Source organism: Podarcis vaucheri (genome assembly GCF_965113315.1).
Source record: "Podarcis vaucheri genome assembly, chromosome: 1".
In the NCBI taxonomy this organism is placed as follows: Eukaryota; Metazoa; Chordata; class Lepidosauria; order Squamata; family Lacertidae; genus Podarcis; species Podarcis vaucheri.
Genome location: NC_138759.1, coordinates 53,519,618 through 53,532,256, shown reverse-complemented (window position 1 = coordinate 53,532,256; position 12,639 = coordinate 53,519,618). Strand labels below are relative to the sequence as shown.

Here is a 12,639-nt window from a genome sequence, read left to right as displayed (position 1 = left end):
TCCAATTTACTACACATTAAAAAGGCAGGAGGTTAAAATGCATACGGATCATGGAACTGCCATTATTTCTCCACCTCATCACTTAACAATCAGATAATCAGCCTGTCTGCCTATGATGTACTCTGCTATCCATCTTTGGATCTTTAAAGGTCTAATAGTCGCACACATCCTTCCCCTTCCACCCCCACCATTACATTTGTCTTGAGGAGAGTTAAATGGTCTGACAATTCATTGAGCCTGGCCTGGTGAATTTGTCCCTCCAGGAACAATTGATTTTATTGTATTATTTATTTGCAGAAAACACAGAGATAAAGCATTAAGGTATTGTTGTTGATGTTCAGCAAACCACTTCCTTCCTTTCTATTTTTTTGGCACAAATAAATGTCATAGGTGTTACTCAACAAACCATGGATCAGCGACCAGCCTGATAACATGACTCAGACATATCAAAACAAGATTTAAAACAAGGAGACTTTTCCACATTCAGCTAACAGTAAAACCTGCTCATAATCAGGAGGAGTTAGGTGGGAGATGACAACACTATTCATAAATTAGACATATATATATATATATATATATTTATATATATATAGTTATAGTTATCTCTTACATTGTAAAAGTAAACAGTGCAAAAGTATAATTCCTCAGGTGCCCTTCGGTGTGGAAAGCCTGAGGGTTACTTTTTTCCCTTTTATACATTGTTACGTGTGTGTGATTTGTAAACATTGCTACCCATCCGCAGTTTGTGTTTTTAGCTCTTGTTCTTAAGAGACCCAATACTCATAATCCATACTATGGTCTGAGAGCGGGGGCACCTTCTTCATGTTAACTCTTTTGGAGACTTCCATTCAAAGAATTAGTGCAAATTTCAGAGAGTAGGAGGGGAAGAAGGAAAATAAGGCAATAGTTAGAAATGGCTCGTATCAGCATTAAAACACGAGTCCCTAATGTCTGCATTACCAGAAGGGCAGGAAGTCCCTCTCCTCCACCAGGCTGATGGAGAGGTTCTTCAATTCCTCCTCGGAGGACACCAGTTTGTAGCCCAGCTGTACCAGCACTTGCTGGCACGCGTTCTGCGTGAACGCCACAATTTCGAACGAGAGGCGGAACCGCCACTTCTCTGCAGTCGCCGCCGAGTTCCGGACAGTCCCGTACTTGTGTTTTGCCGCGGACCGATCTCCCCTTGTGTTGTTCTGTATCCATCGTTCCACGTTGCTGTCCATGGGAATGCCAAGGAATTCATACATCTCCTCGGTCTTTTTTAAGGGATTCCTGGCCAGGTCTTCATACCTCACCAGCATGTATTTTCCCTTGAGCCAAGGCGGCCGGTTCAGCCCGGTGGAAACAGAGTTCAAAAAGTCCTCACAGACGGTGGTGAGCTGGGTCACGTCCAAGTTGTAGGGCTTCCTGCCTGTGCCATCCCAGATCCGCCAAAGTCTGTAAGTGTCTCGGAATGTCTCACTCCTGGAAGCCAGGATGCCCCTGGGGTCCCTCACCAATTGTATGATTTTCAAATTGAGCCTGGGGTCCTCCACCAAGGCTCGGAGGTCATTGACCTCTGGCACCCGCACTGTTTTGATAGCAACATGCCCATGATCCTTACATGATTCGGTGGCCAGGGTCAGGTTCAAAGTGCCACACTTCTTCACACAGTCGCCTTCTTCCAGAGGTATGTCGGCGGATGCCGCCAGTGTCTCACAAACTGGTGGGGAGCACAGAGCTTTGCTAGCCCCCCTCCGGAAGAGCCTGTCCGTCGTGTGGTTCACGGGCTGGGGCTTGATGTAATTTTCCAGGAAGTAAAGGTCACAGTCGTAGAGGCTTCTCAGCAAATCTCGGCCAGCACCCAGCATGATCCGCCGGTCCGTGGAGCCCTTCGTCTGCGTCAGCTTCGGGATCAAGGTGTATTGGACGTGGTAAAGGGGCTCAAACAAATAGAAGACATCAAAGTGCTGGTTGAAGAGCTGCCCGACGAAAGAGGATCCGCTTCTGGTGGTGGCCAAGATCAGAACATGTGTCTTCTTGGAGGTGTTGTAAGCGACGGTGGGGTTTTCATCACACAGCCGGTCGGCCGATTCAATCTCCTGGTTCAGGCTACAGTTCATTGGGTTGGGAGGCACAGGGCAGCTGTGGAAGGACTTGGTCGTGAAGGTGCGGATGGCTGTGTACTGGATAGCAATGGAGGCCAAAGCAAGTAGGAGGACAGCCTTCCAGGAACATTGCATGGCTGGTCACCTTCATGGAGATTCTTCACAGGTCGCTTTAGTATCTGCAACACAAGAGAGTCAGCCGGGTTGAATACGAGACCCCCACAGATAAATTCATGTGCCCGTGAAATCTGAATTTGTGGGTGGACAACATGGTACCCTGCAACCTCTTAAGAATAAATTAAGCAAGGATGTCAAAACCTGCAAATTATGAACTTAATCTATTTCTAGTCAGTTCTAACAGCCAAGTCTGGGGCTTTGTGGAATTGCATTTGTTTAGCTTTGCTTTTACCTATGCTTAGGATAGGTGAGGAAAGGGGGGGGGGGTACTTCATGATGAGCAAAGTAAGTGCCTCATTGCCAGAAGCCAGTTAGACCTAAAAGACCCAAGTTCAAATCACTAGGTTACCCATAAAGTAAATCACTAATAAAGTAAACTGGGAGACCCCAGGGTCAGTTCAGCATCTCTTAGATTGACCTACCTCAGACAGCTAAGGTGTGCCAGCCTCATCACCCCAGTATCAACAATTCTGAGCTTCTTTGAAGGTTAAACAGAAACACAACACACACACACACACACACACACACATACACATGCATAGAGAAAAAGAAAGTGCATAGGACTATGGAGAGGGCGAGGGAAATCATGCAGGTATACCGACATCTTACCTTGTGATAACTGAAAAATCCATTCTGTTCTCATTTGCTTCCAGAGTTTTTAACTGATTCCATACACAACTCTCCAGGGTTAATTCCCACTTTATACTTCAAGGGTTTGAAACAATGTAGGCTTCTTCATTTTCCATAGTGACTGGAGCTTGGCTGCCCTTCCTCAATATGGCACTTTGAAATGTAAGATGTGCACGCACAAGCCCACCAGGTATTTCAAAAGGTGTCTATGCTATAGAACCGAAACAAGGAGAGGGGGGGCTATGGAGTAAATGAGGTTGCTGAATGCAAGTAAGAGGAGCCACAGGGGCCGATTCAACAGGGCCCTAGGGGCACATGAGGTCATGAAACTGAACACACGGAAGCATTTCCCAGCGAATCATACACAAAACTGGGAATGCGCAGAATCCTTCTGGTGCTTGTGAAAGGAAGCTTTGAATCTGTCGTAAATTTTCACTCTCTGTTAACAAGTAGGATCCTTCAGCAACAGGGGTGAGGATGCCAGCAGTGGGAGGAGCAACAGTTGTGACACGTGTCTTTGTACAATTGACTACATTCCAGCCACACAAAAGCCAGAGGTTTCCAAACACACACACAGAGAGAGAGAGAGAGAGAGAGAGAGAGAGCGCTCCATCTATGCAAGAGGCAACATCACAGTTCAAGGACACATTCCAGCCATCTAAAAGCACATGAGAAGGGGAGGGGAGTAGCCTCAGGTGGGTCAAATTCAGCTTGTGGGGTGGAGGTTCTCCACCACTACACTAGCAATGTCACCAAGGGGAAGAGCTTCTTCTCAACTCCTAATCCAAGGGCAAAGCATGGAGGGAAGCCACATGGTTCTCACAAGTGAAACAAACGGAAAAGGACATAAAGGGGGAATATTTGGTGTATAAATGCATCAAGAGGTACACAAACATTGAACAAAGACTAACAGGAACATATCCCACTATCAGTCTAACACTGATAATTTTGGACATCCAAATGCAATATTCTAGAAGCCACTGCTTCATGATCCTGCTAGCACTTGTCAGGTTGTCTGTCAGCCTGCCTGCCTGTTTTACCACAGAACCCCCAGGAATAGCAATTTAGAGTAGGTTCAGATTTTCCTTTCTCTGACATTTCTGGGGTGGAGAAGTCTTTAGTTCTGGGATGTATGCAAGCAGTTTATCTTAAGGGATTATACCCTCTCATTTGCTAGAAACAAACCTTTGGACGACGTGTCAACCAAAGGCTGCATCAGAAGAGGCAGGTGTGCAGATGATATGATACATAATGAATGTGCACACAGATTTCCCAGTCATGGCCACACATACATGGACTCAGTCCAACAGCAAGCTGTAACCTCTCAAGGAATTGGCGGTATGTGGTGTGGAATTATCCAAGGTCTAATTACCAAAACAAATGCAATTTCTTAGCCATCTAACCAACACAGAAAGAGAAACAATGAAGCCCAAAGAAGCTTATTTATGAAATATGAGAAAGATTCTAGCCCTATTCAGATGTTATCAGCACTAAAATTAAATTAAACAACTTGTGTAGCACTTCTAGAACATAAAAGTCTGGAGGGACTTCTAACCAAGTTTGTTCTGATCCTGTTCAGCTGAATTATTTTATTTATTATTAATTATATTATTATTTTACAAAACATTCATCCATCTGGGATAATCAACCATTATTGATGCTGCCATTATCACTCCAGGATGGAAAAAACCCTCTGCAATCAATAATTTCTCACACTCAAGTGATTTGAGTCACTTCAAGATTAAATGAATTGAATGATGCCGTTCTTTGGGACCCTATTAATAGACCTCTAAGTGCCTCTGGGATACCTTGCCTTGCAGTCTATCAATTTTCAGAATACTAACATGATCTCTAAGGACCCTAATTCTTGGGAAAGTAGCAACCCTGCCTTTTGGGTAATGAAGCAACTTCCTCCCTGGAGGCCATTTTCTGAACCTGTCGGAGGTTACTTTGCTGCAACGCACGAGCAGTTGCTGAGGTGAGGAACTGACACAGAGATGGTCTCCTGACATGGTGTTGCCGCCACTTAACAGGATGGAATTGAGCGGTAAGCTTGGGTGCACCAATGGAGTTCATCTGGCACTCACATTGATGCACCTGCACTGACCCAGATTCATGGCTCCCCTGCACATACACACCCCAGAAAATGGCAGTGATGCTGCAGTTGGGAGGTCAGTTTTGGGAGCTCAGCTCTGTGGCACTGCCTTGCTTGTTGCTTCTGGTGCAAGGCGCTAAAAAAGTGATCCTTTTGGACCCAGGGAGTCAGACTACTTGCTAAACAGGCAGGTCCGGTCTGGGAGTTGCCAGGAAGCCCTTGTTTGTTGTGACTTTCTTCTCAGAAGACACAAATAAGAGGAGGCTCTTCCCAGAACTGAATACTGTTCTACCCTGTTCTACCCTGGAGGAACTGTTCTACCCTGGAGCCACCATTTACACACACACACACACACACACACACACACACATATATATATATATATATATATATATATATATATATATATATATATACGAAAGCATATATATATATATATATATATATATATATGCTTTCGTAGATTTTCACGGGTACAGGAATGTTGACGACACCTTTGTAATTTGGCCACACGGGAAAGAAAAACTAGATAGCTTCCTCACACATCTCAACAGCCTACACCCCAAAATACAATTCACTATGGAAATAGAAGACAACAACCAACTGCCCTTTCTTGACGTCCTAATCTACAAAAAACCTGATGGCTCCCTAGGACACACTATCTACCGGAAAAAAACACACACCAACCGCTACTTACATGCACAATCACACCACCACCCTGCACAAATAAACTCCGTAGCCAAGACTCTCATCTCCAGAACCAAACGCCTGGCTGACAAAGACCACTTGACAACTGAGTTACAGAATCTCTCAAATGTGTTAATCGCCAATGGATACCAGAAAAACAGGGTTACGAAGCTAATCCAAAAAGAAACACCCCCCAAAAACCAAGACACAGAAGAAAACAATGGCATGGCCCTCCTTCCTTATATCAAGGGCACTACAGACAAAATCAGCAAAATCCTCCATAAACACAATATCAAAACAGCCTTCTGCACCAACCAAAAAATAGCCAATATCCTCAGAAACCCAAAAGACAAAATCCAGCTGGAAAACCAAGGGGTCTATGAAATACCCTGCAAAGTCTGCCCAGCCACGTACATTGGACAAACAAACAGACGAATAAATGCACGTATCGCAGAACACAAGAATGCCGTCAAAAAAAGAAGAAAAAACTTCCTCTCTTTTCCAACACATGAAAGAAACAGGACACGAAATTAATTTTGCAGATTCCAAATTGCTCTTTAACATGGAACATCACCACAAGAGAATAATCATGGAAGCCATCGAGATAGAGAAACACCCTCACAACATGAACAAGCGTGACGACACGTCCCGCCTGCCAGACATCTGGAAATTAGCCCTCCCCACAAAAACAGACACCAGAACCAGAGGCACACAGAACGCCGTCACCAATCAACCACACCAGACCCAAACCCAGACCCTCTCCACAGACATATTACAGACTCCATCCAGTAGCCAAACTATAGTGGCACCTCCGGATGCTGCACCCCCCTGCAATCCCTACACAGATCTGGCTGGCACAAGGCACAAAACCACAGCTCGCCCCTATACACGAAGCCAAGCCAGAGCACAACTAAATGCAGCACAGCCATCTTCTCAGAAAAACTCTTCACAAGCTCAAGAGGTCAAGACACAAAAGCTTTAGCAACTAATCTACACTTAATGACCCACCCAGTGGTATTCAGAATATCACTCAAGATATCCCTCAAGTAATTAAGGAACAAAAGAAGAAAAGGCACACTAATCTAGGAACTTCCTCTCTGCCCAGAACGTTGGAGGCTATACACCACACCCCCCACAGTATTTATAGGAACTCAAACACCAGATTCTGCTCTGTTCCAGTAACAAGAAGCCGAAAGCACCAGCCTGAAGATGACGAGTGAGACCTCGTCGAAACGTCGCACAGACACCCCGACTCTTACACGGGAAGACACCCGAAGACACCAAAACCTGCATATATATATATATATATATATATATATATATATATATATATATATATGCTAGCATTATAGAAACACTCTTATCCATATAAGTCTTGTATGTCTTAATAATTCAGGCCCCTACACATCCCATCTTGCTACCTTCCTCTTCATTTCCTCTACAGTGCGGAGTAATTTATCAGCAATAACAGACTCTTCCTCATAATTACAGGGAGCTATGGAGAAGGGGGAGTCACTCAGCTACAGCCAGCAGCTCATGCCGCTCCCCTGTGGCTCTGCAAACCATGCTTTCTTTCATAAACTATGATTTCAGCTTCTTATGACGGACTCCGTCCAGACTGCTGCTTTCCTGAGGCATGCAGAATATTGTTTTTTCCTCTTTGCTGGTAGACAGGTAAACTGAAGCTAGCTGGAATGCAACTGAACCTCTTCCTCCCTCTCATGATTATCTGTGAACTCAGCTAATGCACCAGCAGGAGGTCTCTCTTTTTTGTGTGGCCAGACACGCAGGCAAAAGGAAGGGGCAGCTAAACATTTATGCTGTTTTTCGTTTCATCACCTGCAGGGCAAGACTGAAACCACAGTGCTTCAAAGGTATGCTTCACCCACCTCACTTCTATATTCCAAGCCAGCACCATATTCCATTTATTATCATGACTCATTTCAAGTCCACCCTCTAGAGAAGAGGGTCAGTGCTTCACTGCATGGCCTGGCATGGTCAAGGGGCCACCCCATTCAAAGTGCCCCATCTCGTCTCTTTAGAACTAATCTGTTTTAAGTTACAATTTGCTGCAGGGCATTTTTTAAAAAAATTGTACTCTGGAGCCTAGGGCTTGCCGATCAGGAAAAATTGGCGGTTCAAATCCCTGTGACGGGGTGAGCTCCCGTTGCTCAGTCCCTGCTCCTGTCCACCTAGCAGTTCGAAAACACATCAAAGTGCAAGTAGATAAATAGGTACCGCTCCGGCGGGAAGGTAAACGGTGTTTCCGTGTGCTGCTCTGGTTTGCCAGAAGTGGCTTAGTCATGCTGGCCACATGACCCGGAAGTGTACGCCAGCTCCCTCAGCCAATAAAGCGAGATGAGTGCCACAACCCCAGAGACATCCGTGACTGGACTTAACGGTCAGGGGTCCCTTACCTTTTAAAGACATCCAAATGCAAAATCCACATACCTTGGGCTGGTTGTGAATGGCACCACTGTTTTCTCTCTGCTAAATACCTGGAAGCTGCAGCTGAGAAAAGAGCTGTCTTTACTTCTATGTATTTTACCAAAAAAAGTAACAATTCATGCAAGCTACCTGTACCTTTTACTTGGGTATATGTGCTTAAGTACAAAAAAAGAGCATAACAAGTTGCAGTTGAACATGGGGTGGGGAATCTGTTCTCTGATTTCTGCAGGCAGAGTCAGACCCTGCATCCTACTAGTATCAATGACATGGTCATGAAGGAGGTGAAGAGGCATGATGTTCCAATACTACTCATATTGGAACACTGTAAGTGAACCTATTTCTTTGAGGATCAACCTCTAACATGGAGAAAAATAAATCTTATGAAAGGTAGAATAGCATTGCCTGGCTTTTATCTCTTTCAGAGTTGTGAATTACAGTTGTCCAAAGTAAGGCTGCCCTAGGATCAGTCTTCATTACCTCAGTGAGTCCAATGTAGTAAAACTTTTCTATAATGTAGATCGTCATTTGTGTTTTAGGACTTGAGCAGAAATATCATTTTAAGTTTACAACTGCAGAGGTACTCAAGATGTTTAATTAAATGGTTCTGTCCTGAATATATTATTTTTCTGATTTGATTCTTCTCATCCTAGCTCAAGAGCTCAAGGTTACAATGGTTTTTACCTTAACCTCCCAACTACCTTGTGGCCTATATTAAAACAAGCATATATAACTTGAGATGCACCACCCAACACACCTGTCTGGGCATACAAGAAGGTTGTCAGACATATGACAGGCCATCTTCTGTGTTTGTACTGGTGGACCACATGCCATGCAGGCCTCTTGCAAAATAGTAATGCCCCCTCCCCAACATCTGTGAGAGGAGAAGGAATGGAAATGGGGGAAATCTGTGTGCAAGGGGAAATTGTGAAAAAGAAGGGGGGAGGGGAAATGGGGTGCAAAGGGGGTTGCAAAAAAGAAGGGAGATGTGGGAATGATGATGGTGGTGGTGATGATGATGGTGAAGATAAACCAAGGCCTGAAGAATGGGAGGGTATGGTGGCTTCACAGATGGGCTGAAGGTGGAAAGGGTACTTAGTAGTTGCAATGCTTGGGAGGAAGAAGATGCAGAAGGTTACCATGGTGGTGGCTTGTGTGTAAGTGGGGTTGCACAAATGGAGGGGAAGACATGGACATGGGGGTTAAGATGAAAACAGGGATTCAATGAAGGACTGTACAACAGAAGAGAGAAGTGGCTTCAGAAATGGGGTGGGAAGGTGAACAACAATCTGAGTAGTTCCATGGGGTGGGAAGGGGAAATTCTAGAAGGTTAATCTGGGGAGAATGGCATGTGAGCAAAGCAAGCAGAAGTGCAACCCCTAGGCTGGTTTGTTTTTAAATGTATGGATGCAATAAACACATTTTCAAACAGAAGTGTTATGCACCTACACCTGCCAGGAAGATCGGCTGCATAACTCCATCAACTGTGATTGGAGGTAAACAGATTTGCCACTGCATAATGCACAAAGCAGCCCTAAGAGAAAACACTGAGCAACTAGTGATGTGAGGGGCATCTGTGCCCCACTTCCCAAGCAAAGGATGCTGCAGTGAGAAATGTCTGTTTACACAGCAGCAGCTAAAGCTCACAGGACTGGACTGTGGAACACGAAATGCTGACAGCAAATCCCAGATTAATTTACCCAAATATTTTCAAACTGCCCTGCTGCAAGCAGGTCCCTGAGAATGTTGTCCTTGGCCAATTGTTTTCCACTTTTGCTCTCGCTCTTTGTGCAGAAGCCTCCCTCTACCCGCTCCCCAAAAGCTCATGTTCTGCCTTTGATCCACAGTAGCTGCTCTGAGCATTGCTTAATTTAAACATCCAAACATTTTGCTTTATTGCTGTAATTCATGCATGCACAAATTTCATGTCTCCTCAACAGGCTCCCCTTCACCCCTTGCTGCCCATTAACGCTCAACACCACCCGCTCCTGATGGGAGAGCAAGAACAGCAGCTGACAGACAACACAGCAAGGGGATTTCTGGAGTTGACAACATCTCTGCACACAGTGCAAGCTTCAGGAAGCTGGATTGGCTAAGGGTGTGTTAGTATGCAGGGCCTGTTCAACCTCAAAGCTCCTGTGGCTTTAGCATATTAAAATTCCTGACGGGGCTAGAAAAGCACAAAGTTCCTGGTGATTTCTCCCCAGAGAGGACGCTGCTGTTGGCAGCCTGTGGCATTCCTGGGGAGGGGTTGTGGGGGGGCAAGGCAGGGAAGGGAAAAGAGGCTGTCAGTCTCATCTGTGCCAGTTATATAAGGGCAGGGCAGGGCAGGGCTGCTTTTGTGGGCCTAGAGGCTAGCCTCAACCACCAGTGTTTTTATTTATCAGGATTTAATCCCAGCTCCAATAAGTCTGTTAGAGCACCAGACATTTTTCTCCTAGAGGAATGCATAAATAAGATGTTGCAAGACAAGAAGCAGATGTTGCTGCTACAAAGCAGGATGGCAAGTTTAACCCAGAACAACCCAACCTTGGCTGGCCAACTACTGGGCAAATCTGGGCACCAAAGGCTAAGCTTCATATCAGCAGAAGCTATAACTCAAAGCCATGTGTGCAACCAGTCGCCTTATTAACTCCCAAACCTAAAATTAAGAGTGCACAGATCACACAAACAGCCTTTGCCCTGAATATCTACATTTCTATAGAGGTTAAACTGGAACACCAGACTAAGTAAAAAGGCAATGTTTCAATTTTTTTATAATCCAGTTTCTTTATTTAAATCATATTTCATTCCCAGATCTAAGTGCCTCTTTAAAACAACCTGGTTTAAATGGGCATATGAATGCAAGGCAAGCATATTCAAGTCTGTACTTACGATTGTTTAAAAATGATCTCATTATCCTCCGACAGACCATAAAGACTGCTTTTTAATGAGAACACACAAAACAGCAGTTAACTTTTTATGCTTAAGATCAAGCATTCTAAATATAATACAACGGGTCATGTATTTGTTATTGTTCAATTTATGTTTAAGCTAGTTATCAAATAGCGTGGATATTTACATTTCATGTCAGGTAGACCCTGTTCTGCAATGCTTTGTGCACTTATCTTCAAGTAAATGTTGCTGCTTAGTGTCCTTGCATGTGGGAAAGCAGAGCCTTATTTCACAATTGCTCCCCAAAACAGATATAAATTCTGTAGTGCAAGAGGCATGCAGGCTGAATCACCATAATTTTTTGATTATGCTCCTGGGTAGTATAAAGGCTCTATTTGGTTACAAACACTTGCTGTATTTGGATGCTATAATTATCTGTATACAAGCATGTTCAGGAAATATGAATTAGAAAGTTGGGGATTTGACAAATATGAATAGACCTCTTAATCTGAGATATGCCCAGGAGGCAGAAATGCTGGGAATGCTTCTGCAACTGCTCACTAAAAATCTTTCATCGCTGTTAAAAGTTATGCCACCCTTTTTTAACTGCATGGGCATATGGCTCCAAAATTGAACCATTATTGTGCCTACATAGTCAGGATCCAGAACACCAGGAATAACCTGGATCCCTTCTTTCGCCGCAGAAAATTTTGGTAAAATTAAACCTGTGACATGAGCCAACAGTGTGACGCGGCAGCTAAAAAAGCCAATGCAATTCTGGGCTGCATCAATAGGAGTATAGCATCTAGATCAAGGGAAGTAATAGTGCCACTGTATTCTGCTCTGGTCAGACCACACCTGGAGTACTGTGTCCAGTTCTGGGCACCACAATTCAAGAAGGACACTGACAAACTGGAACGTGTCCAGAGGAGGGCAACCAAAATGGTCAAAGGCCTGGAAACGATGCCTTATGAGGAACGGCTAAGGGAGCTGGGCATGTTTAGCCTGGAGAAGAGGAGGTTAAGGGGTGATATGATAGCCATGTTCAAATATATAAAAGGATGTCACATAGAGGAGGGAGAAAGGTTGTTTTCTGCTGCTCCAGAGAAGCGGACACGGAGCAATGGATCCAAACTACAAGAAAGAAGATTCCACCTAAACATTAGGAAGAACTTCCTGACAGTAAGAGCTGTTCGACAGTGGAATTTGCTGCCAAGGAGTGTGGTGGAGTCTCCTACTTTGGAGGTCTTTAAGCAGAGGCTTGACAACCATATGTCAGGAGTGCTCTGATGGTGTTTCCTGCTTGGCAGGGGGTTGGACTCGATGGCCCTTGTGGTCTCTTCCAACTCTATGATTCTATGATTCTATGACTTTAGGAGGTAGTGGACCTGCCAATTGGGAAGGCATGAGCACAATTTCACCAGGTAAAACAGTGTCTTTGTTCTCTTGATTTATCAAATCAATGGCAAATTCAGAAGGTGTATGTTTAGAAAGTTTTTCAGCAGCGGAAACTAAAGGTGGAAAACTCTCTAATTGTCCTGGCCCGAGAGTGGGGCCGCAATGGAGTTTCCCGGACTCCTGCATTGATTAGCCCAATGATAGCCTTTACCGCATTTCGGGCATTTTTTGGAGGGTCTGGTTCTG

General features: G+C 44.5%; 1 protein-coding gene across 6 annotated transcripts in view; it reads right to left on the bottom strand.

Moving 5' to 3' along the window:
- Positions 1-269: 269 nt before the first annotated feature.
- The window catches only part of CHST1 (carbohydrate sulfotransferase 1), a 41,850-nt gene continuing 29,480 nt past the window's right edge, over positions 270-12,639 (bottom strand). For 4 of the 6 annotated variants that reach the window (XM_082225987.1, XM_082225984.1, XM_082225989.1 and 1 more), the window contains exon 2: positions 270-2,266. In XM_082225987.1, coding sequence (XP_082082113.1) covers positions 957-2,222 — 1,266 coding nt within the window. In that variant the 5' untranslated portion in view covers positions 2,223-2,266 and the 3' untranslated portion in view covers positions 270-956. Of the gene's footprint in view, positions 2,267-2,873; positions 4,050-4,079; positions 5,266-12,639 lie in introns of those variants that run through there. The other 2 variants (XM_082225988.1, XM_082225986.1) reach the window with 2 other exon arrangements.